The sequence below is a fragment of the Pristiophorus japonicus genome, chromosome 11 (genome assembly GCF_044704955.1).
Source record: "Pristiophorus japonicus isolate sPriJap1 chromosome 11, sPriJap1.hap1, whole genome shotgun sequence".
In the NCBI taxonomy this organism is placed as follows: domain Eukaryota; kingdom Metazoa; phylum Chordata; class Chondrichthyes; family Pristiophoridae; genus Pristiophorus; species Pristiophorus japonicus.
Window position 1 is genome coordinate 132,506,308 of NC_091987.1, and position 25,960 is coordinate 132,532,267.

Sequence of the window (25,960 nt, forward strand, 5' to 3'; positions counted from 1 at the left end):
AGTGTTTTCCTGGTCCATGCAGTTCATAGGGGTTCACTCTGGACTCCTTCAGTTTTGTTTTTATCTTGTCCTGAGTGGGTGTGGTTTACACTGGCAAGAAAATAATCCTCAATTAGCAGTTACGTTGTTAGTGTTTAATTCTGTCAGTTTAGTAATTCACTCGGTCTTTGCGAGTTTACTTCACTTTGTTTCTCAATTCCTGGCATCAGTCATCTAACTTTGGAATAAGGTGTCCGAAACCCAGCCCAAACTTTCCTTCTGCATTTTTCCGTCACTAAATGATTAAATGTGCCCATTGTTATCAGTTGGCAAGAAAGAACTCCTGTATGAGGGTTAGGGATTAAGGAATATCAGAATATCCCCTTAGACTTGCAAGTCAAATTACTTGAAGCTCCTTTCAGACAGAATGATCTATTTTGAGCAATGAGGGACAGAATACACTGACAATATTCTGGTGTGCAAGATTTTAGATTTTTAGCTTCAACCAGTTGGTTAGTGACCAGCCAGTCATTATTTTAAAATAATCTTTGCTTAACAATTTTATTGACAGTTTACCAGACCAAGCAATTGTGCAACTTTATCTGGGGAGTGGAGCTCAAGACCTTGGGGTGATCAAGTCAAGGTCTTGGGAGCCGTTCTCTGGTAGTTGACGAGTTTGTCAGAGTTTTCTTTCTCTCGTGGTTCTTGAGTGCTGCTGTGCTTCTTCTGAGTGATGTTTATATACTTTCTCCCATTGTTTGTGCAGTGCTTATCGCTTGGCACATGCATTCTTCCTCTAATTGTTCAACGTAACCATTGCAAAACTGCTGAAAGTGGGAAAAGCCAGTCTGTGACGCATCCTACTTATTGTTTAATCAAAACTGAATCGTGCCAGTAAGTAATAAAATACATGATCCTTTGCAAGACATGTTAATAGCCTAATTCCTCAGAAATTTTCTTTAGTGTAGTCATTCGACCAAATCTCAAAGTTAATCTTAAATGTCTGAGTTTCAATATCTCAGGAAATTATGGTACCAAAATGTGTCTGTCATCACTTAGTTTAAAGAAGGTAGTACTTTGTTGATTATTCTATGTCCACCTAGATATTTATTTTTTCCTTTAGTAACAGGACTCTGGAAAATGTGTCTGCCTGGCTTGTCAAATGTGTTATTCCTTACATAGTAGGGAGCCACTAGGAAAAGAAAGGCCACTCATGAGTCAGTATGCAGTCGTAGTCCCAGTGTTAACTGCAGGAGAGCGATATGGACTAAAACATGTTTTACAATTCCTGATCATTATCTAGTAACGTCCACTGGAAAGTAAGTTTCTGTAATCATTAGGTTAGAATAAGGTTAGGCTTGCCCTCTACAGTCAGACAGCCTGTCCACATCCATTTGGGCAAGGTGTCAGAGGGTTGCCAGTGTATATGTGTGTGGAACCAAGCCCCAGCAAGAGTTATTACCTTCAGGACCAGAGCTGGAATCATAGATGTTAAATAGACAAAATCATCTCAACATGGCTCACATTTAACCCAACCTCACCATACTTGTTTCCCTGGTTTATCTTGTGTGATCTATGCAAGCTCAGCTTTGTTTTTGAGTTTAGCTTCCCTATTGTATCCATTCATTTTTTCATTTCTAATTAAATGTGGACACACCATTTTTCTGTCACTAAGTGATTAAATGTGCCCATTGTTAGCAGTTGGCAAGAAAGAACACTTGTATGAGGATTAAGGATTATTTAACCCATTTTATTATTTCTTGTGTGAACCTCAATAATGCTGGAACACAAAATATCTGCAAAGCTAGCATGTGAAGCAATCCTCATATTTTACTAAACATTGTTTGGACCAGTTTAGAATTCCCCAAAAGTTCACTCCTCTGCAGTTACAGTTTTAGTGATATGTGGAGGATCTCAGTGAAAATGGAAAGAGAGTAATCATGTAAATTGTTAATTGTAAAATTAATGTTAAAAGGAACCTTCATGTTTGTGAATTGGGTTAGGGAGTAATTGTCTTGTTACAAATATACATTGTTGCAGTTCCCCAGATTGTTGCAGTATTTTAAGTACAAGCCAGCAATATTGTGTGTTAACTATTAGGAAGACTTACTTAAGATGCAGATACAAGCTATATGTGTGTAAATTGAGATTCCTAGAGATGCCATAGGAGCTCTTTACATGTTTGAACTGATGATTCCAAATCTTTCTGTAATCCTGTAAAAACTTCAAATGCTGATTAAGGTGCATTTTGAGGCATGGTCAAGTCTGTTGAGTGAAGATCCTCATTTTCCCCTTTAACAATAATGTGTCTGCTTTTTGGGGTGTATATGTGTTGGTGTTTTGTCATGTGATTCAGAAATGTCTTTTACCCAGCCAACTGAAGAAAAACCTTGTCTTGTAGATCCCATGGATGTGATTGATGTCGATTGGTCAAGCCTGTTGCCCAAGCAGCCCAAAGATCCCAGGGAGCCTGGAGCTGCTCTATTAAAGTTCACTCCTGGTGCAATCCTGCTACGAGCTGGAATATCCAAGCGCTTGGCTGGTGCAGAATTGTTTGCAAAGGTCAATGAAACTTGTCGGGCAGCCGTCAGCAACACTAAAGGTATGGATAATGTCACACCACAATTATCACCTTTTGAGGTACTGTAATATAGTCCTGGTGAATAACGTCTGGTTAATGGAAGACCAAATATTATATGCAGTGTTTTATTAAAATTTCATACTAAGAATGGGTTGACCTTCATGGTCTCGTGAGAAACTTTTAGAGTGGAAGCAAGTCTTCCTTGATTTCGAGGGACTGCCTATGGTGATGTGAGAAACTACAAATTTGTATTTTTTTAAAAAAAATTTTGCTGCAGTTTAAGGTATCTGATTTATTTTTTCCCCTAAAGGCAGCAAATTGTGATTGATGGGTTGTTGTAGTCATTAGTTCTCTTCAGCATATCAACAGAAATGAAGTCCATCCTTTACATTTCTGCTGTACTGTTTGTAATGAGGAGCATGAAAAGTCCATATGCCTTGTGGAGATCCACAAGCAAGCAGATAAATTCTGCAACTGCTGCTGATTGTGCACTTTCACTCCATTCTACAAGCTAAAAGAGTCGTGTTAAATCAATAATGTCCGGGATCTGTCTGGGGTCCTGACAATACTTTACATAGAAGAGCTACAGAAGACAGACACTAAACAAAGGATATCAGGGCCAACCTGACATCGAACCTGCAATTGCCTTTTATGCCAACTGCAGTTGATTTTTTTTTAAAGTAATGAATAAGCACCAGCTTTGGAGAAAGCAAGAATCACTGGCATTGTCATTACAACATTGCCCATTAATTTCAATATACTGGGCATGATGGCATTACCAATTCTAAGATTTTAATATATTATGTAGATATATATATATATATATAAATATAAAACCAAAATTGTCTGCACATGCTAATCTCATTATATTTGTTTAGTTTATTTAGCATTGCAAACAATCTAGCCTTGCAATCTTACTAAAGAAGCTCATGTAGTCTATTTTAAGATTTCCCAATAGAATGGCAAAATAATTTCACCTTCATATTTACATTCATGTTGCTTGTGTTCAAGTAGTTTAACATTTGCTTGGTTTTTTTTTAAAGCCAAAACATTTCTCAAACATTGCTGATTCACCCTCCATCAGCAAAAAAATAATTGAAAGCAAATGCACACTTTTGACTATTTTACAGTCAAATTAAATTTTGATCAATGTGTCGTTTCCATTTATCTAAAGCAATCAGAATTAACTTCAAAACATGACCAGAATAACAAAGCAAAGCAAAAGTTACTATTATTGGGCCCAAGTTTCGAGCCGCGCCTAGAACGGCGCAGTCCCGACCTGGATGCCCGTTTTTTGCGCCACAAATTGCGCCTAAAAAAAACTTCCAGATTCTCCAGCTCCCTGCAGGTCGTTTGCAGCTCGGCGCAGCGCAGCACAAGCTGTAGGGGGCGGAGCCAGGTCCCTGTGCTGAAAACAGTGCCGGGACCTCTGCACATGCGCACTACAGTGGGCACGCATGTGCAGTAGCTCCAGGCGCCCAAAACTGTGTGGGAGGGGCCGAAGCACGCAGCCCCGAGCCCTGGCCGAATGGCCTCACTGGGGCTGCGTGAATAAGGCTCCTCCCACAGCCAGCTCCTGCTTCCTCCCAACCCGACTCGACTCCCGCTTCCCGCCTCCGGACCGGACCCAACACCGATCCGACTCCCGCTTCCCCCCCTCGCCCGTCCCTGGACCGGACCCGACCCCGACCCCGACACCGACCCGACTCCCGCTCCCCCCCGCCCCCGGACCCGACCCGACCCCCCGGACTGGACCCGACCCGACTCCTGCTCCCTCCCCTGGACCCGAACTGACCTCCCTCTCCCCGACCTGACCTCCCTCTCCCTCCCTCCCCCCGAACCGAACCGACCTCCCTCCCACCACCCCCCCGACCCGACCCATGCTCCCCCCGACCCGACCCGCGATCCCGAACCGACCCAACGCCACCTACCTGGAAATTTGGTGCTGGGGACAGGCCCTGCCCGAAGTATCGGGCCCGGCCCGTTCAGCCTCCCTCCCCCTTCTCCCTTCCCCCCCACCCCTCTCCTTTCTTCCCCCCCCTCTCCTTTTCCCCCCTCTCCTTTTCCGCCCCCTCTCCTTTTCCCCCCCTCTCCTTTTCCCCCCCTCTCCTTTTCCCCCCCTCTCCTTTTCCCCCCCTCTCCTTTTCCCCCCCTCTCCTTTCCCCCCCTCTCCTTTCCCCCCCTCTCCTTCCCCCCTCTCCTTTCCCCCCCTCTCCTTTCCCCCCCTCTCCTTTCCCCCCCTCTCCTCCCCCCCCTCTCCTCCCCCCCCTCTCCTCCCCCCCCTCTCCTCCCCCCCCTCTCCTCCCCCCCTCTCCTCCCCCCCCTCTCCTTCCCCCCCTCTCCTTTCCCCCCCCTCTTCTTCCCCCCCCTCTTCTTCCCCCCCTCTCTTTTCCCCCCTCTCCTTTCCCCCCCTCTCCTTTCCCCCCTCTCCTTTCCCCCCCTCTTCTTCCCCCCCATCTCCTTTCCCCCCCTTCTCCTTCCCCCTTTTTCTTTCCCACCCTTTTCCTCCTCTCCCCTTCCCCCTTTTCCTCCCCTTCCCCCTTTTCCTCCCCTTCCCCCTTTTCCTCCCCTTCCCCCTTTTCCTCCCCTTCCCCCTTTTCCTCCCCTTTTCCTCCCCTTCCCCCTTTTCCTCCCCTTCCCCCTTTTCCTCCCCTTCCCCCTTTTCCTCCCCCTTCCCCCTTTTCCTCCCCCTTCCCCCTTCTCCTCCTTCCCCCTTCTCATCCTCCCCCCTTCCCCTTCTCCTCCTCCCCCTCCCCCTTCTCCTCCTCCTCCCCCCTCCCCCTTCTCCTCCTCTTCCCCCCCTCCTCCTCCCCCTCCCCCTTCTCCTCCTCCCCCTCCCCCTTCTCCTCCTCCCCCCCCCATCTTCTCCCCTTCTCCCCCCCTCCCCCTTCTCACCCCCTCCCCTTTCTCCCCCATCCCTCCTCCTTCCTTCCCTCTGCTCTCTCCCTCTACCTCCCTCCTCCCTCTCCCCGCGCTGTCAGAAACACAGACACAGACAGAGAATGAGAGACACACACAGAGAGATAGAGACACTGACAGAGACACAGGGGGGGGGCATCCCAGCACGTTGTTGGAGGGCTCCCGGTGCTGCAGTCGATAAGTAGAAAATGTTTTATTTATTGATTTAAAAAAAAAACTATTTCTTATTAATTTTTTTTGATTGATTTATTGATGTTTTTAGCATTTATTATTGATGATGGCTCTTTATTTGTAAAACTGAAGTGTTTAATGTTTGTAAACTTCCCTTTAAACCCCCCCCGCCCCCATTCCCTATGCCTGATTTGTAACCTGCGCCTGATTTTCTAAAGTGTAGACAAGGTTTTTTCGAGCGTACAAAAATCTTCACTTACTCCATTCTAAGTTAGTTTGAAGTAAGTTTTCACTGACGAAACTTTGAAAACAGGCGTAAGTGGCCGGACACGCCCCCTTTTGAAAAAAAAATTCTGTTCCAAAGTGAAACTGTTCTAACTGACTAGAACTGGGGCAAACTAAATGGCAAGAATTCCAATTTCTAAGATACTCCGTTCTACACCAGTTGCTCCTAAAAATCAGGAACAAATCATGGCGAAACTTGGGGCCATTGTTTCTTTGTAGCTGGTAATTAAAAGGCATCCCAGTCGGTAATATATTCTCTCTGTGCAAGGAAAAAAATAAATAGAAATGCAAGTCATACTGACCTGATGGATTCCCCAGTTGTGTTCTTGGAGAGAGATATGACTTTTGACTTTTATACAAAATGGATACATATATAAACCAAATAACTGCAATTAGGAATGAGTACTGAAAGGAGACCAAGGATGCACAGTTCAGCCCAGTAGTTTATGGAACTTTTCTTAAAATATTAGTTAGTCTCTCAAGACGTTGCTCAAGGGGAAAAAGACATCACATTTTTGTGAGTCTGTCTCTCCCTGTAATTGCCTCTCCACTTGTCTCGCACGCTAATGCTTTACGTAAAAAAAATCTCCCTCGTTCTTTCCCAGGAGTGATCCGGATTTGGTGGTTGGGATCGGGGAGGGGGAGGTTGGATGATTTGTGACTTGGAGGGGAGTGGGTAGCTAAAAGCACTTGCCACAGGGTATAAAAGGGGGCAGTCTGGGCACGTTGGGGCTGGGAACAATAACAGAGAGCATACGTAGGTCAAGAAGCAATTGAAAATGGGGAGCACAGGTAAGCAGAGTTCCGGCCCTTTTGTAATTTGTACCAGACAACTAAAGCTGAGTATTGTACTGAATATAATTAAATTGCAATTATTTTGTTTTTAACTGGATACGTGAGTTCAAAGAACTTTTTAAAAAAAAAAACCTGATGTCTGAATTGTGGTCCTGAAGACAGGGTACTGCATAAGAATTTCCTCATTATTCTTTCCAACCTGAAAAATGAACTGCAAAATTCTGCCGGAGATTCCCGATCCCATCACCCTTTGGTGCAGGTGCTCCAGATTCACCAGGCAGTCAAAGATACCGTTGTTTGCCTACATTGTAATCACCATCAAGCCCATATTAATAACCAATATAGCACAGGCAGATCTGTACCCTGGGGACTGCAGTGGAGGCACCGAATCTTGGAGAAAAGGAAATCTTTTAGCAAAGAGAGCCTTTTTTTAGAAGGCATTTTTGATTCACGCAAATCGTTTATCTGATGTGGTGGAAGCTAGAATCTATGAACCCAATCTTTTTGGTGCTTTTGATTGGGTTGTATTGCATTGGCTGTTCCACCAGTAACATACAATTAGAAATTATTACACTTTCAGCAGACCTGGGTCTAATTTTCTAGTCAACATGGGTGGTGGTGCCAAAGTGGACCAGTTAATTGGGGATCCGGGAAATTGATCATTCTTCATGTTCACCAGATTTCCAGCCACTGTGTGTCACCTTGCAGCTGACTTTTTAAGCCCGCCTCCAACGTTCACACCCCAACCTGGTTGTTATTTAATTATAATACTAATGGAGTGGCTTTGAAAATTGGAAGTGGATGCAATTCCCTGGTGCATTTTTTTTCATCGGGGATGTGCTGTGCGCTCGGATCACCCACATAAAGTGGACAATTATTCTCAGTCGATGAAGTGAGTGTTTGAAGCGGGATCAACCATTTGGGGGCATATCTGGAAGTGGACTTTAATTTTGAGTTGGTAACAGCTGAATTATTCACTTGTTTTGGCAATTGTTTATTTTGGAGATTTTTGCCAGCAAAATATATCATTGCTACAGTCAGAATTCTGTATAAATTCTGGTTATATGGATTTCTCTATCTTTGTGTTATTTATAAGAAAACAAAGAGGATGAAAGGAGGGATATGAGGCAGATTTGATTGCATCAGAGGAGGTCTGCCCTTCACCCATGCAGCTGTGTCTGTAGTCCTAGGTACACTTACCTGGTCCCCAAATGCTTTCACAGACTCCGCTTCAACAGGGCAGCAGTTGTACTATTTGCTTGAATGTGACTCGCTGATGTATTGCTTATGAGACCAAGCAACTTTCATCATTTCCCCCTGGAAACCCTGAAATAGAATCTGTGCAGTGTTTTTCATATCACAGGATTCCCAGTGTCTAGGAGTTATTGATGATGCCCATCCAGGCCCCAACGTACAATCCAATATTCTTCATGTATTACAAGAGGTACTCCATTCAGGCCCAGGTGGTTAAATTTGATACTGGGTTTGAGAGGGAGAAGGGAGTCACAAACAGAATTTTTAAATTTAAGTAAGGGTTGAAAAATAAATTGATCAGAGTAAATTGAGCCGAACTGTTATGAGGTAAATCTACAGATAAACAGCAGAAAGTATTGGGAACGATACAGAACCAGTAGATAGCCCGAAATAGCAATGACTCCGCTTATGTGCTTAAGCAACCAAGGTCAACAAATGAGGTAAGAAACTATATCCATCTAATAGAAAATGCTTACACAAATGCATGGAAAAGTGTAAATCCAGCAGACTGGTAGAGTTATAAAAAACAGCAAAGGGTTACAAAGAAAGTAATGAGGTGCAAAAAGATGATAAAACAAATTTGCATGGGATATCAAAGGTAACAGTCAACGTTTTTATAAATATATTGCGTGATAATGGAGCCGAGATTATAATGGATAATAAGGAAATTGTTAAATGAGTACTTTATATCCATCTTTACATTAGAGAAAGAGGACAAAATGCCAGCAGTACAAGGGAACCTAAAACTAAGCCAAGGCGAGGTACTTACTGGATTTAATACAAGTTTTAAAAAAAAATAGTAATAGTGAAAATAATTCTGCTTAAGATAGATAAGTCTCTCGGATCTGATCCACCCCATGGTATAAAAAAAAAGGTGTGTAAATTGCAGATACATAAGTCGTAATTTTCCAAAGTTCTCTAGATTCATGAATTGTGCCTTTGATTGGAAAATTACAAATATTACTCCATTATTTAAGAAGGGACGAAGGAAGAAATAAGGTAACTAAAACTCTTCAGTTTAATATCAGTTGTGGGAAAGTGAGCAGACCCGACATGTAGCAGCGGGGGAGTCAGTTAAAATCATGAGTGGCTTGTTTACAGCCACTTAACAATGCTTTTCCCCCAGCGTTTTGAATTTGACAGGTCGCCCACCAGTTTTCCGCTGTGCCTAGACCTCGACTATGAAGCTGAGGCAGGAGGCCACGAGCCATTGTTTCAGCTGATGAGTTGACTGTTTCAAATGTCAAGTCAAAGCCCCCAGCTGATTGAGAAATGTTCCCTTAGCCACTAGCTTCTCTCAACTGCATTTCCACTACAAATACAGAATGCTGCAATTCTTTACACAAGTTTCCATCCAGTCTGACCTCATTACCTCTCCCACCATTGACATATCACTTCTGTCATCTCAACTTCACCTGCCATCTATTCCATCAGCATCGGTGTACTTTATACTCTCACACCTTGATCCTCAATCTCACCACGATCAGCCCGAGCGCCATCATCACCAACAGCACAAACAACACCAACCTTCTCCACAATCAGCTAATGCTGCACAAAACAAAGGCAGCCAACCATATTGCTGCCCAGGATGCCAGGAATGGCGTCACCCTAGGCAGATTTACTTCACTTGACGCTGTACATCCTGGCTGCCACATGATGTGCCAGGTTGTCACCACCCCATACCGACACCATAAAGCATTCTTACAATGCTCAAGCCATTCCTTTCACACTCATTAGCATTGTGTGGGGGCCATTAGGTCTCAATATTCACTGCAACTCACTAAGCAACTTCCAAAGATACACACATCTGTCCAAGAATGCAAAGTGTTGAAAATAAAGAATTCAATCTTTGACAGCACTAACAGAAACTTCGCAGGAACATTGGCTAAAGCACACAAGTGCCTACCCTTGTGTGTTGTTAGTTGGTATGATTGCACTAGGATGAGGGTGAGTTTGAGGGGTAGCTAAACATAGAAAATTGTGCAGGAGTAGGCCATTCGGCCCCTCGAATCTGCACCACCATTCAATAAGATCGTGCCTGATCATTCACCTCAGTTCCCCTTTCCTGCTTTTCTCCATACCCCTTGATCCCTTTAGCCATAAGAGCCATATCTAACTCCCTCTTGAATATATCTAACGAACTGGCATCAGCAACTCTGCGGTAGAGAATTCCACAGGTTAACAACTCTCTGAGTGAAGAAGTTTCTCCTCCTCTCAGCCCTAAATGGCTTACCCCTTATCCTTAGACTGTGACCCCTGGTTCTGGACTTCCTCAACATCGGGAACGTTCTTCCTGCGTCTAACCTGTCCAGTCCCGTCAGAATTTTATATGTTTCTATGAGATCCCCTCTCATTCTACTAAATTCCAGTGATTATAAGCCTAGTCGATCCAGTCTTTCTTTATATAGTCCTGCCATCTCGGGAATCAGTCTGGTATACCTTCGCTGCACTCCCTCAATAGCAAGAATGTCCTTCCTCAGATTAGGAGCTGAACACAATATTCCAGGTGAGGCCTTGCCAAGGCCCTGTACAACTGCAGTAAGACCTCCCTGCTCCTATACTCAAATCCCCTAGCTATGAAGGCCAACATGCCATTTGCCTTCTTCACCGCCTGCTGTACCTACATGCCAACTTTCAATGTCTGATGTACCATGGCACCCAGGTCTCGTTGCACCTCCCCTTTTCCTAATCTGACGCCATTCAGATAATATTCTGCCTTCATATTTTTGCCACCAAAGTGGATAACCTCACATTTATCCACATTATACTGCATCTGCCATGCATTTACCCACTCACCGAACCTGTCCAAGTCACCCTGCAGCCTCTTAGCATCCTCCTCACAGCTCACACCGCCACCCAGCTTAGTGTCATCTGCAAACTTGGAGATATTACACTCAATTCCTTCATCTAAATCATTGATGTATCTTGTAAATAGCTGGGGTCCCAGCACTGAGCCCTGTGGCACCCCACTAGCCACTGCCTGGCATTCTGAAAAGGACCCCTTTATCCCAACTCTCTGCTTCCTGTCTGCAAACTAGGGCCACTTCCTTAAGTACTCTGGCATGCAGACTATCAGGCCCTGGGGATTTATCTGCTTTCAATCCCATCAATTTTCCTAACACAATTTCCTGTATCCAATACATTACCCCAAATGCCATGTGTTTTAATTTTGCACACTAATCTCTTGTGTGGGACCTTGTCAAAAGCTTTTTGAAAGTCCAAATACACCACATCCACTGGTTCTCCCTTGTCCACTCTACTAGTTACATCCTCAAAAAATTCTAGAAGATTTGTCAAGCATGATTTCCCTTTCATAAATCCATGCTGACTTGGACCGATCCTGTCACTGCTTTCCAAATGTGCTGCTATTTCATCTTTAATAATTGATTCCAACATTTTCCCACTACCTATGTCAGGCTAACCAGTCTATAATTCCCCGTTTTCTCTTTCACTCGTTTTTTTAAAAGTTGTGTTACATTAGCTACCCTCCAGTCCAAAGGAACTGATCCAGAGTCGATAGACTGTTGGAAAATGATCACCAATGCATCCACTATTTCTAGGGCCACTTCCTTAAGTACTCTGGGATGCAGACTATCAGGCCCTGGGGATTTATCTGCTTTCAATCCCAGCAATTTTCCTAACACAATTTCCTGACTAATAAGGATTTCCTTCAGTTCCTCCTTCTCACTAGATCCTCGGTCCTCCAGTATTTCCGGAAGGTTATTTGTGTCTTCCTCCGTGAACACAGAACTAAAGTATTTGTTCAATTGGTCTGCCATTTCTCTGTTCTCCATTATAAATTCACCTGATTCTGATTGCAAGGGACATACGTTTGTCTTCACTAATCTTTTTCTCTTCACATATCTAGAAACTTTTGCAGTCAGTTTTTATGTTCCCAGCAAGCTTCCTCTCATACTCTATTTTCCCCCTTCTAATTAAACACTTTGTCCTCCTCTGCTGGATTCTAAATTTCTCCCAGTCCTCAGGTTTGCAGCTAATGAGATGGGGATGTGATAATACATATAGAGAGGGTTGGGTGAAGGTGCAAGGCAAGTTGGTGTGAGAAGGATGTGCAGGAGTAGAGTAGGGAAGGCAGAGTGATGGGGATGTGATGAGAGACACAGCAGGATGAGGTTGAGTGCGGCTTTGCAGTAACATTTCGTGATCTACTGAGATCATTGAAAGGTTTTGCGCCACTGCAGCCTGCTCCTCCTGACGACATTCCTGCATGTGTCATAAGAAAATAAGAAATAGGAGCAGGAGTAGGCCATTTGGCCCCTCGAGCCTGCTCCGCCATTCAATAAGATCATGGCTGATCTGATCATGGCTGATCTGATCATGGACTCAGCTCACTTCCCTGCCGGCTCCCCATAACTCTTTGCTCCCTTGTCGCTCAAAAAATCTGTCTATCCCCGCCTTAAATATATTCAATGACCCAGCCTCCACAGCTCTCTGGGGCAGAGAATTCCATAGATTTACAACCCTCTGAGAGAAGAAATTCCTCCTCATCTCAGTTTTAAATGGGCAGCCCCTTATTCTAAGACTATGTCCCCTAGTTCGAGATTCCCCCATGAGTGGAAACATCCTCTCTGCATCTACCTTGTCAAGCCCCCTCATCTTATATGTCTCAATAAGATCATCTCTCATTCTTCTGAACTCCAATGTGTATAGGCCCAACCGTCTCAACCTATCTTCATGAGTCAACCCCCTCATCTCAGGAATCAACCGAGTGAATCTTCTCTGAACAGATTCCAATGCAAATATATCCCTCCTTAAATAAGGAGACCAAAACTGTATGCAGTACTCTAGGTGTGGCTTCACCAATAACCTGTACAGTTGTAACAGGACGTCTCTGCTTTTATACTCTATCCCCTTGCAATAAAGGCCAACATTCCATTTGCCTTCCTGATTACTTGCTGTACTTGCACAGTAACTTTTTGTGTTTCATGCACAACGACCCCCAGGTCCCTCTGTACTTTTGTAATTTTTCTCCATTTAAATAATTTGCTTTTTTATTTTTTTCTGCCAAAGTGGATAACTTCACACTTTCCCACATTATTCTCCACTGCCAAATTTTTGTTCACTCACTTAGCCTGTCTATCCCTTTGCAGATTTTTTGTGTCCTCCTCACAACTTGCTTTCCCATTCATCTTTGTATCATCAGCAAACTTGGCTACATTACACTCGGTCCCTTCATCCAAATTATTAATATAGATTGTAAATCGTAAATAGTCCTCCTGTGCAATGTGCAACCAGGCTGCATTGCTGACCTGAGGAGGTCTCTGCTGCACATTGGAAGGAAAGAGAACCGCCCTGCGTGTTGTGACTCCCTCCATAAGCATATGGAGGGAGTCATGGGAGAGCCTGGGTGCAGCCCAGCACTATTGTGCAGTACTTGTCAGTGTTTGAAGCACCTCAGTGCTGTAGAACACTGACAGCACAATGTCGAAATAAATTTGCGCTTGGTCCCTTTATCAGACCCGCTCCCTTCAATTGGCCAGGAAACTCACTCGATGTGCTTAACAAGCCCAATCAGGGGAAAATCATTCTACGCATCGGGCTGGAGCCAGCAGTGAGGCTGGAATCCGCCACTGACGTCGCTTGCCACGGACCCGCCGAGGTTTGTAAAATCCAGCCCAGAGGACATCTTGTAGGGATGAGTGGGGAGAACATCCAACAATCACGATGGCATCACCCCTACCCCTGCCCGAGTTGCGACCAGTGCTTTGTGCGGTTGATGAGGGCAATGTGGTTGACATGGTGTACATGGATTTCCAAAAGACGTTCGACATAGTGCCACATAATAGGTTGCCAGGAAAGTTGAAGCCCATGGAATAAAAAGGACTGGCAGCACGGAAATGAAATTGGCTAAGTGACAAGCAACGGAGAGTAGTAGTGAACGGTTGTTTTCGGACTGAAAGAAGGTATACAGTGGTGGTCCCCAGCGGTCGGTACTAGGACCACTGTTTTTCTTCTTGTATATAAATGTCTTGGATATATGGGTGTACAGGGGTACTATTTCAAAATTTGCAGATGACAAAAAACTTGGAAGTATAGTGAACAGTGAGGAGGATAGCGATAGATTTCAAGAAGACAGGCTGGTGAAATGGACGGACACGTGGCAGATGAAATTTAATGCAGAAATGTGTGCAGTGATACATTTTGGTAGAAAGAATGAGGAGAGGAAATATAAACTAAAGGTTACAATCCTAAAGGGGGTACATGAACAGAGAGACCTCTGGGTATATGTGCACAAATTGTTGAAGGTGGCAGGGCAGGTTGAGAAAGCCGTTTTTTAAAAAAAAAAGCTTATCCTGAATAGAGATATGAGGCAGAAATGAATTTTTAGCTGGTACTTAGCACTGGAACTCTTGGTCCATTTTCAGGACTTAGAATTTTTTTCAAATGCCTGCAGGAAATGGATCATAATGGGGGCGGGCCTTAGGCTCAAAACCAGGCTAACTGGCTGAAAGTTGTTCGGAAGGCCTGCCCACCGCTGTCAATCATTGTGGTGTCGTCACAGCGCGTGTGTGTCACCCCGTGCTCGCCCCTCCGTTAAAGGGGAGAGATTCTGACTATTTTTTATCTTTGGCCACTCGGCCACCAGGGAGGGTTTTGGCTGGGCCAGCAGCCTGGAACCCAAGAGGAGGGTGCCAGGCTGCCCGTTGGCCGCCTGGCCTAACCCGAGGCCAGTATTTTGCCAGCCAATCGGCAAGTTAGCTGGCAAAAATTCTTGAGCTGCGGCCGAGGCAGTGGGCCCTCCCCTTTAAGGGCTGCCAGGCCCGTAGTCACTCTGCAAAGGTGCACCAACGGGGAAACCTGTCGGGGGCATCGCGCGGCAGGGGATCCATGGAATGAGGTGAAAATCGCTGGGTAAGTATTTTTATTGTTTTATTCATTTTACTGGCGGTGATACCGCTTGGACGGTATGGGGTCCAGGCCAAAAAATCCCTGGCCGGAATTTAGGTCAGGTCAGTCTGTTCCCAAAGCGGCGGCCATTCGACTTTTTGGAATGGCCGCCGCAACGGGCACTTGCTGGTCTCTTTGAGACCCTGAATTTCGGCCCCATAGAGTACAAAAGCGTGGAAATTATGGTGAACCTTTATTTTAAAAAACTGATGTAAATGGTTTGGCCTCAACTGGAGTATTGTGTGCAATCTGGGTACTGCACTTTAGGAAGGATGTGAAAGCCTTATAGAGGGTGCAGAAAAGATTTACAAGAATTATTCCACGGATGAGGGACTTCAGTTATGTGGATAGACTGGAGAAGCTGGGGTTGTTCTCCTTTGAGCAGAGAAGATTGAGAGGAGATTTGATAGGGGTGTTCAAAATCATGAGGGATCTGGACTGAGTAGATAGAGAGAAACTGTTCCCACTAGCAGAAGGGTCGAGAACCGGAGGACTCAAATTTAAGGTGATTGGCAAAAGAACAAAAGGCAGCATAAGAAAAAACCTTCTTTACATAGCGAGTGGTTAGGATTTAGAATATACTGCCAGAAAGCGTGGTGGAGGCAGACTCCATCACAGCTTTCAAAAGGGAGTTGGATAGGTACCTGAAAGAAAAAAAATTGCAGAGCTACAGGGCAAGGATCGGGAATGGGACTAGCTGAGGTGCTCTTGCAAAGAGCCGGCACAGGCTCGATGGGCCAAATGTAACCATTCTATGATTCAATTGGGGACAGATACTTTCCATAGCTAAATGACTCTCTGGTTTCCAGTAAACATGACAGAGAAAAAATTGCAGTGGAACAAAAGTTGCTGCAGTGACTCCAGTATCAATGAAAAGGGCCCCTGGTGATGAGACTCTTTCTTTGAACGTAAATCAAACTATGGCTAGAGAAAGGCCACAGCATAAAACTACTGAAGGTATTGCGGACGATTTAGTAGACAAGCTTTATGTAATGGGAGAATGCAGAGTCATAATCCGCTAGCACAAATTAACTCTCAAAATGCAAGGAGAATTGGCACTACCCACAATTTCCTTTCGTGCTTGGCCAGGAGGCGCAGCTGCCTGCTTAGTGCCTATTTGTAAAATTGTCCTTTCAATATTCATTACAGGTTAAATACAGAAACATTGAGATTGAACAACATCAGTAAGCCGTGATGATAAATTATGGATAACAATGCAGAAGTCATCAAGCGCCTCATTTGCAAATTGACCATGAAATTCTACCACGGCACATTAATTGAATATACAAAGTATAACTTCATAAGGCAGAATAAGTGACTCAGTAAAATGAAATCTTGCAGCAAGTGGTGCCGTTTTTTCCAAGCCACTGGTTTCCGATGTGTATGCTCTGTTGCATCTGAATATTATTTTTATTACTGTAGGTTACATCTGAGCATGTGTGCCCATTTCAAGGAAAGATTCACATCTCATTCTAAAGCAGTACCGTGGGTTTATAATACCAGCATGACTTGCCAAAATGTTCATGCCTCATAGTAAGAGTAAATGTTAGTATAACTGTGAGGAGAGAGATTGGAATATTAAAATAATCAGTTTTAAATCAATTTGCACTACACATTTTGGATCAGCATTTGTGTGCGCTGTTTGTATTTCTTGTACTGTTTAGTTTCTTACAAAAATTCATTATGAGATTGGTCATTTATCCCAAGGCTCAATTATTGAGCATTTGCTGAAATTACTTGGCCTTAATTATTTTGGTTTTGCTGATTTGTGCACTTCAGTGCATTACCAACGGCGGAACAGTACAATGGATTAAAATGAATAAATCATTTTCCATCAAAAGCAATGCAATTTCTAGGAGTAAAAAGAATTAAGAAAATCATTGATTTCTTGTATTCATCCATCATCTAGTTTTTGGAAGGTCTAAATGATGACTTTCCCCCTCACCAGTTTTCTATGGCAGTTTTCTCTATTTCCTTGAAGGTGTTGATGTCTCCTTCCTGTGGTACAGGCCCCTCCAGGTGGCCATTATTTGTGAGGGAACCTTGACATTGAGTGTTAGCAGTCTGTTCAACTCTGGGCTTTACAACCAAACAACAATCCTTTCCTCCCTCAAGAAGTGCAAAAAGTAGGGTTTTTGATAGCAGCCACAGTAGCAGGAACCCGATATAATTTCCTCTTCCTTAACCTAGATGCACTGCACTGCTAGCAATAGGTGCTACTGCCATCAGGGCTGAGATCACCTGACAGCACAGACTGGGGAATGAACCTGGGGCCTTCCCGGGCAATATAGCTCAGCCATTTACAGAGCTTTGGGGGAGTTTCTGAATGACTTCGATGTGTTTTTAAATAGAAACTAAGCAATAAGTTGGTATTAATTTGTTGCATGTGAATGCTGAGCCAGTTTCTTTTTATTTTACATGCACCCAGCATTCCTCATGGTTACAGTGCAATAACAGTAGAGGGGAGAAAATGCATATGCCCTTTTTCCTTTGTTCCTCATCCTTACTCTAATGACCACAATAATACCTACAACTACTTGCTTTTGCAAACATCTTCAGCATAGAAAAACGCCCCAGAGGTGTAATTCAGAGATGTAATTTAAAAAAATGGACACCAAGCCAAAGAACAAGATACTAAATTTGAGGCTTATGGGGTATATGTGGGTCAGTGAGGACTAGGGTGATCAGTGAAGAAAATCTTGGACTTGGAGGTAGATTTTAAGGAACAGCTTAAAGAGGAGAAGGTGGTGGAGAGGCAGGGGCAGTTCAGGCAGGGGATTCCAGAGCATTGAGCCCAACAGGTTTTTTCTTATTATTCGTTCATGGCATGTGGGCGTCGCTGGCAAGGCCCACATTTATTGCCCATCCTTATTGCCTTTGAGAAGATGGTGGTGAGCCGCCTTCCTAAACTGCTGCAGTCCGTGTGGTGAAGGTACTCCCACAGTGCTGTTAGGGAGGGAGTTCCAGGATTTTGACCCAACGACGATGAAGGAACGGCGATATACTTCCAAGACAGGATGATGTGTGACTTGGAGGTGGTGTTCCCATACGCTTGCTCTCCTTGTCCTTCTAGGGGGTAGAGGTCGCGGGTTTGGGAGGTGCTGCCGAAGAAGCCTTGTCGAGTTGCTGCAGTGCATCTTGTAGATGATACACATTGTAGCCATGGCACGTCGGTGGTGGAGGGAGAGAATGTTTAAGGTGGTGGATAGGGTGCCAATCAAGCGGGCTGCTTTGTCCTGGATGATGTCGAGCTTCGTGAGTGTTGTTGGAGCTGCACTCATCCAGGCAAGTGGAGAGTTTTGCATCACACTCCTGACTTGTGCCTTGTAGATGGTGGGAAGGCTTTGGGGAGTCAGAAGGTGAGACACTCGACACAGAATACCCAGCCTCTGACCTCTTGTTGCCACAGTATTTATGTGGCTGGTCCAGCTAAGTTTCCGGTCAATGGTGAGCCCCCCAGGATGTTGCTGGTGGGGGATTTGGTGATGATAATGCCGTTGATTGTCAAGGGGCGGTGGTTAGACTCTTAACTTGTCAGAGATAGTCATTACCTGGCACTTGTGTGGCTTGAATGTTTCTTGCCACTTATCAGCCCAAGCCTGAATGTCATCCAGGTCTTGCTGCATGTGGGCCTGGACTGCTTCATTATCTGAGGAGTTACGAATGGCAATGAATACTGTGCAGTCATCAGTGAACATCCCCACTTCTGACCCTATGATGGACGGAAGATCATTGATGAAGCAGCTGAAGATGGTTAGGCCTATGACACTGCCCTGAGGAACTCCTGCAGTAATGTCCTGGGGCTGTGATGATTGACCTCCAACCATCACAACCATCTTCCTTTGTGCTAGTTATGACTCCAGCCTGATTCCCATTGACTTCAGTTTTACTAGGGCTTGATGCCACACTCTGTCAAATGCTGCCTTGATGTCAAAAGCAGTCACTCGCACCTGGAATTCTGCTCTTTTTGTCAATGTTTGGGCCACAGCTGTAATGAAGTCTGGAGCCGTGTGGTCCTGGCGGAACCCAAACTAGACATCGGTGAGCAGGTTATTGGTGAGTAAGTGCCGCTTGATAGCACTGTCGACGACACTGTCCATCACTGCTGATGATTCAGAGTAGACTGATGGAGTGGTAATTGGCCGGATTGGATTTGTCCTGCTTTTTGTGGACAGGACTTGGGCATTCCACATTGTCGGATAGATTCCAATGCTGTAGCTGCACTGGAACAGCTTGGCTAGAGGCATGACTAGTTCTGGAGCACAAGTCTTCACGACAGCCGGGATGTTGTCAGGGCCCATAGCCGTTGCTGCATCCAGTGCACTCAGCCATTTCACTTGGAGTGAATTGAATTTACTGAAGATTGGCTTTGAAGGTGGGGACCTTTGGAGGAGGCTGATATGGATCATCCACTCACACTTCCGGCTGAAGATGTTTGCAAATGCTTCAGCATTGTGTTTTGCACATGTGCTGGGCTCTTCTATTATTGAGGATGGGGATATGCATGGAGCCTCCTCCTCCTGTCAGTTGTTTAATTATCCACCACCATTCTCGATTGGATGTGGCAGGACTGCAGAGCTTTGATCTGATCTGTTGATTGTGGGATCGCTTAGCCCTGTCTATGGCATGCTGCTTCTGCTTTTTAGGATGCGAGTAGTCCAGTGTTGCAGCTAGAAACATAGAAATTTACAGAACAGGAGGCCGCCATTTCGGCCCATCGTGTCTACGCCAGCCGACAAAGAGGCACACGGCCCTTGGTCAGCAGCCCTGAAGGTTACATATAAACCTATGAACAATGACGGAAAGGCACAGAGCACCCAGCCCAACCAGTCCACCTTACACAACTGCGACACTCCTTATACTGAAACATTCTACACTCCACCCCAACCGGAGCCATTTGATCTCCTGGGAGAGGCAAAAACCAGATCAAAACCCAGGCCAATTTAGGGAGAAAAAAATCTGGGAAAATTCCCCGCCGACCAATCCAGGTGATCGAAACTAGTCCAGGAGATCACCCTGGCCTTATTTGATTCCCTGCAGTACTTACCATTATATCTGCGCCATCCAGCAAAAGGTCATCCAGTCTAATCCCAATTATCAGCTCTAAGTCCGTAACAGGTTACGGCACTTTAAGTACCATCCAATCACCTCTTAAAAATGATGAGGGTTTCTGCATCCACCACACTTCCAGGCAGCGAGTTCCAGATCCCCACAATCCTCTGCGTAAAGAAGCCCCCACTCAAATCCCCTCTAAACCTTCTACCAACCACCTTAAAACTCTGCGTCCTCGTAATAGACTCTTCCACCAATGGAAATAGGCCCTTACTATCCACTATGTCCAGGCCCCTCAATATTTTGTACACCTCAATGAGGTCTCTTCTCAACCTCCTCTGTTCCAATAAGAACAAACCCAGCCTATCCAATCTGTCCTCATAACGAAGATTCTCCATTCCAGGCAGCATCCTAGTAAAGCTCCTCTGCACCCTCTCTAGTGCAATCACGCCCTTCCTAATATACAGCGACCAGAACTGCACGCAACACTCCAGCTGTGGCCTAACCAAAGTGTTATACAATTTAAGCATAACCTCCCTGCTCTTATATTCTATGCCTCGGCCAATAAAGGCAAGCATTCCGTATGCTTTCTTAACCACCTTATCCACCTGACCTGCTACTTTCAGGGATCTGTGGACAAGCACTCCAAGGTCCCTTTGTTCATCTACACTATTTAGTGGCCTACTGCTTAATGTGTATACCCTTTCCTTATTAGCTCTCCCAAAGTGCATCACCTCACACTTCTCTGAATTAAATTCCATTTGCTGCTGCTCTGCCCACCTAATCAGTAGCCCATGACTTTCCTCTTCATTATCAGCCACACAGCCAAATTTAGTGTCGTCTGCAAACTTCTTAATCATACTCCTTATATTCAAATCTAAATCATTGATATATACCACAAAAAGCAAGGGACCCAATACTGAGCCCTGCAGAACCCCACTGGAAACATCCATCAACCATTACCCTTTGCTTCCTACCTCCAAGCCAATTTTGGATCCAACTTGCCGCTTTGCCCTGGACCCCATGGGCTTTAACCTTCATGACCAGTCTACCATGTGGGACCTTATCAAAAGCTTTGCTGAAGTCTATCTACGCTACATCGTACACACTACCCTCATCGACCCTCTTGGTTACCTCCTCAAAAAATTCAATCAGGTTAGTCAAACACGATCTATCCTTAACAAATCCATGCTGACTGTCCCTAATTAATCCTTGCCTTTTCAAATTTAGATTTATCCTGTCTTTCAGGATTTTTTCCAATAATTTTCCCACCAGTGAGATTAGACTGACAGGCCTGTAATTACTCAGCCTATCCCTTTCTCCCTTCTTAAACAAGGGTACTACATTAGCAGTCCTCTAATCATCCGGCACCCAGATTGGCACCTCATTTTTAGATATGCCTGGTGCTGCTCGTGGCATGCTCTTCTACACTCCTCATTGAATCAGGGTTGGTCCCCTGGCTTGATTTTGCAGGTTGGAGGGGCGGGCTGGGGGCTCTGTGCCTCGGTGCGGGGAGTGTTCAGAGTGGGGTGGACGGGTTGACTGCGCAGATGGCGGTTGGTGGATGTGGTGTGGTTGGCGTCGCGGGGGCGTGGCTCCGGGGTGGCCTGGGCTGGGGGCTTGACATCCGGGGGTGTTCGGCATTTGGGAAGGATTCTGACGGGACGGGGCGCGTTGGGTGCGGGGGGAGTGTTCCCGGTGTTGGGTGGGTCCGGAGCCGGTGGGGGGGGGGCACGCTCTTGGGATGGGGGGTGGGCTGTTTGGGGCTGGGATTGGGAGAGACTTCTTCACTCGGGGAGTTATTGGCCTGTGGGGTTCCCTGCCGTGGAGAGTTGTTGATGCCAGTTCATTGGATGTGTTCTGGAGGGAGTTGGATGTGGTCCTTGCGGCTGGGGGGGTCGGGGGGTGTGGGGGGGAAGGTGCTGGGGTGGGTGATCAGCCATGATCTTGTTGAAGGGCCGAATGGCCTACTCCTGCATCTATTTTCTATGGTTTCTATGTAATGGTAGAGTGAAGGAAATGCCGGACCATGAGGTTACAAATTGTGGTGGAATACAATTCTGCTGCTGCTGATGGCCCACAGCGCCTCATGGATGCCCAGTTTTGAGCTGCTAGATCTGTACTGAATTTATCCCATTTAGCACGGTGGTAGTGCCACACAACACGATGGAGGGTGTCCTCAGTGTGACCCACAATGACCCGATGATGGTCACTGCTACCGATGCTGTCAAGGACAGATGCATCGCGACAGGTAGATTGGTGAGGATAAGGTCAAGTAGGTTTTACCCACGTGTTGGTTTTCTCACCACCTGCCACAGGCCCAGTCTGGCAGCTATGTCCTTCAGGGCTAGGCCAGCTCGGTCAGTAATGGTGCTACCGAGCCACTCTTGTGAATGCATGGCCACCAAAAGTGGGTTGAGAGAGGGTAGTATGCACAAGAGCTCAGCATCAGGGGAACAGAGAATTCAAGGCGGGGTGGGGTAATTTTAGGTCTGGAGGAGGTTACAGAGATGAGATGGGGCAAGGCCATGAAGCGATTTTAAACATGGATGAGAATATTGAAATGCAGGCTTATATGGACCAGGAGGCAATGTCGGTCAGCGAGGACTGGGGTGATGGGCGAGCAGGACTTTGCATGAGCTGTAGGTTAAGAGGGTGGGATGCTGGCCTGCAAAGCACTGGGACAGTCGAGTCTGGAGGCGACTGACATGAATGAGGATTTCAGTTGGCGAGAGGTGGGAGCAGCGTCGGAGCGGCCTATAAAAGGCCCAGCGGGAGCTCGAGAGCCAGCGGCAGTTGGCGAGAGGTGGGAGCAGCGTCGGAGCGGCCTATAAAAGGCCCAGCGGGAGCTCGAGAGTCAGCGGCAGTTGGCGAGAGGTGGGAGCAGCGTCGGAGCGGCCTATAATAGGCCCAGCGGGAGCTCGAGAGTCAGCGGCAGTTGGTGAGAGGTGGGAGCAGTGTTGGAGCGGCCTATAAAAGGCCCAGCGGGAGCTCGAGAGTCAGCGGCAGTTGGCGAGAGGCGGGAGCAGTGTCGGAGCGGCCTATAAAAGGCATACCGGTGCAGCTACAGCGGGAGAGAAAGCAAAATAGAAGTAGAAAGGAATCAAAAGGTGACGTCACAGCCAATGGGGTAAGTGATTGGCTGGTGATTGGTGAATAGCTTTTGTTTTTATTTTTTATATCAGTAAGTAACCTGTGAACATTGTTATTACCAATTTAAGGGTATCTAAGGGTTAAGGCATGGCAGGAGAGCTCGGTCATGTGATATGCTCCTCCTGTACCATGTGGGAACTCAGGGACACTTCTGGTGTCCCTGACGACTACGTGTGTGAGAAGTGTGTCCGCCTCGAGCTCCTGACGGTCCGCGTTACGGAATTGGAGCTGAGGGTGGATTCACTCTGGAGCATCCACAATGCTGAGAATGACGTGAGTATCACGTGTAGTGAGTTGGTCTTACTGCAGGAGAAGGGTCCACAGCCAGATAGGGAATGGAAGACCAGCAGGAAGAGCAGTGCAAGGAAGGTAGTGCAGGGGTCCCCTGTGGTCATCCCCCTGCAAAACAGATACACCGTTTTGAGTACTGTTGGGGGGATGACTCATCAGGGGAGGGCAGCAGCAGACAAGTTCATGGCACCGTGGCTGGCGCTGCTGCACAGGAGGGCAAGAAAAAGAGTGGGAGCACGATAGTGATAGGGGATTCAATTGTGTTGGGAATAGATAGGCGTTTCTGCGGCCGCAACCGATACTCCAGGATGGTATGTTGCCTCCCTGGTGCAAGGGTCAAGGATGTCTCGGAGCGGGTGCAGGACATTCTGAAATGGGAGGGAGAACAGCCAGTTGTCGTGGTGCAATTGGTACCAACGACATAGGTAAAAAAAAAAGGATGAGGTCCTACGAAACGAATTTAAGGAGCTAGGAGCTAAATTTAAAAAGTAGGACCTCAAAAGTAGTAATCTCGGGATTGCTACCAGTGCCACATGCTAGTCAGAGTAGGAATCGCAGGATAGCGCAGATGAATACGTGGCTTGAGCAGTGGTGCAGCAGGGAGGGATTCAAATTCCTGGGGCATTGGAACCGGTTCTGGGGGAGGTGGGACCAGTACAAACCGGACGGTCTGCACCTGGGCAGGACCGGAACCAATGTCCTAGGGGGAGTGTTTGCTAGTGCTGTTGGGGAGGAGTTAAACTAATATGGCAGGGGGATGGGAACCAATGCAGGGAGACAGAGGGAGACAAAAGGGAGGCAGAGGCAGGAGACGGGGGGGGGGGGGGGTGGGGGGAGGTTGGGGGGGTGGGGGGGGTTGGGGGGTGGAGAGGCCCAGGGCGGGGAACAGGAAGGGCCACTGTGCGGCAGAATTCTAAAAGGACAAAGGGTGTTTAAAAAAAACAAGCCTGAAGGCTCTGTGTCTTAATGCAAGGAGTATCCGCAATAAGGTGGATGAATTAACTGTGCAAATAGATGTTAACAAATATGATGTGATTGGGATTACGGAGACGTGGCTCCAGGATGATCAGGGCTGGGAACTCAACATCCAGGGGTATTCAACATTCAGGAAAGATAGAATAAAAGGAAAAGGAGGTGGGATAGCATTGCTGGTTAAAGAGGAGATTAATGCAATAGTTAGGAAAGACATTAGCTTGGATGATGTGGAATCTATATGGGTAGAGCTGCAGAACACCAAAGGGCAAAAAACGTTAGTGGGAGTTGTGTACAGACCTCCAAACAGTAGTAGTGATGTTGGGGAGGGCATCAAACAGGAAATTAGGGGTGCGTGCAATAAAGGTGCAGCGTTATAATGGGTGACTTTAATATGCACATAGATTGGGCTAGCCAAACTGGAAGCAATACGGTGGAAGAGGATTTCCTGGAGTGCATAAGGGATGGTTTTCTAGACCAATATGTCGAGGAACCAACTAGGGGGGAGGCCATCTTAGACTGGGTGTTGTGTAATGAGAGAGGACTAATTAGCAATCTCATTGTGCGAGGCCCCTTGGGGAAGAGTGACCATAATATGGTGGAATTCTGCATTAGGATGGAGAATGATACAGTTAATTCAGAGACCATGGTCCAGAACTTAAAGAAGAGTAACTTTGAAGGTATGAGGCGTGAATTGGCTAGGATAGATTGGCAAATGATACTTAAGGGGTTGACTGTGGATGGGCAATGGCAGACATTTAGAGACCGCATGGATGAATTACAACAATTGTACATTCCTGTCTGGCGTAAAAATAAAAAAGGGAAGGTGGCTCAACCGTGGCTATCTAGGGAAATCAGGGATAGTATTAAAGCCAAGGAAGTGGCATACAAATTGGCCAGAAATAGCAGCGAACCTGGGGACTGGGAGAAATTTAGAACTCAGCAGAGGAGGACAAAGGGTTTGATTAGAGCAGGGAAAATGGAGTACAAGAAGAAGCTTGCAGGGAACATTAAGGCGGATTGCAAAAGTTTCTATAGGTATGTAAAGAGAAAAAGGTTAGTAAAGACAAACGTAGGTCCCCTGCAGTCAGAATCAGGGGAAGTCATAACGGGGAACAAAGAAATGGCAGACCAATTGAACAAGTACTTTGGTTCAGTATTCACTAAGGAGGACACAAACAACCTTCCGGATATCAAAGGGGTCAGAGGGTCTAGTAGGGAGGAGGAACTGAGGGAAATCTTTATTAGTCGGGAAATTGTGTTGGGGAAATTGATGGGATTGAAGGCCGATAAATCCCCAGGGCCTGATGGACTGCATCCCAGAGTACTTAAGGAGGTGGCCTTGGAAATAGCGGATGCATTGACAGTCATTTTCCAACATTCCATTGACTCTGGATCAGTTCCTATCGAGTGGAGGGTAGCCAATGTAACCCCACTTTTTAAAAAAAGGAGGGAAGAGAGAAAACAGGGAATTATAGACCGGTCAGCCTGACCTCAGTAGTGGGTAAAATGATGGAATCAATTATTAAGGATGTCATAGCAGCGCATTTGGAAAATGGTGACATGATAGGTCCAAGTCAGCATGGATTTGTGAAGGGG

The 25,960-nt window shown here is 45.9% G+C and overlaps 1 protein-coding gene across 8 annotated transcripts in view; it reads left to right on the plus strand.

The window, feature by feature from the left end:
* The window catches only part of LOC139276298 (zinc finger CCCH domain-containing protein 13-like), a 161,112-nt gene that overhangs the window by 118,916 nt on the left and 16,236 nt on the right, over window positions 1–25,960 (plus strand). For all 8 annotated transcript variants that reach the window (XM_070894073.1, XM_070894072.1, XM_070894078.1 and 5 more), the window contains one exon: window positions 2,381–2,581. In XM_070894073.1, coding sequence (XP_070750174.1) covers window positions 2,381–2,581 — 201 coding nt within the window. The remainder of the gene's footprint in view (window positions 1–2,380; window positions 2,582–25,960) is intronic.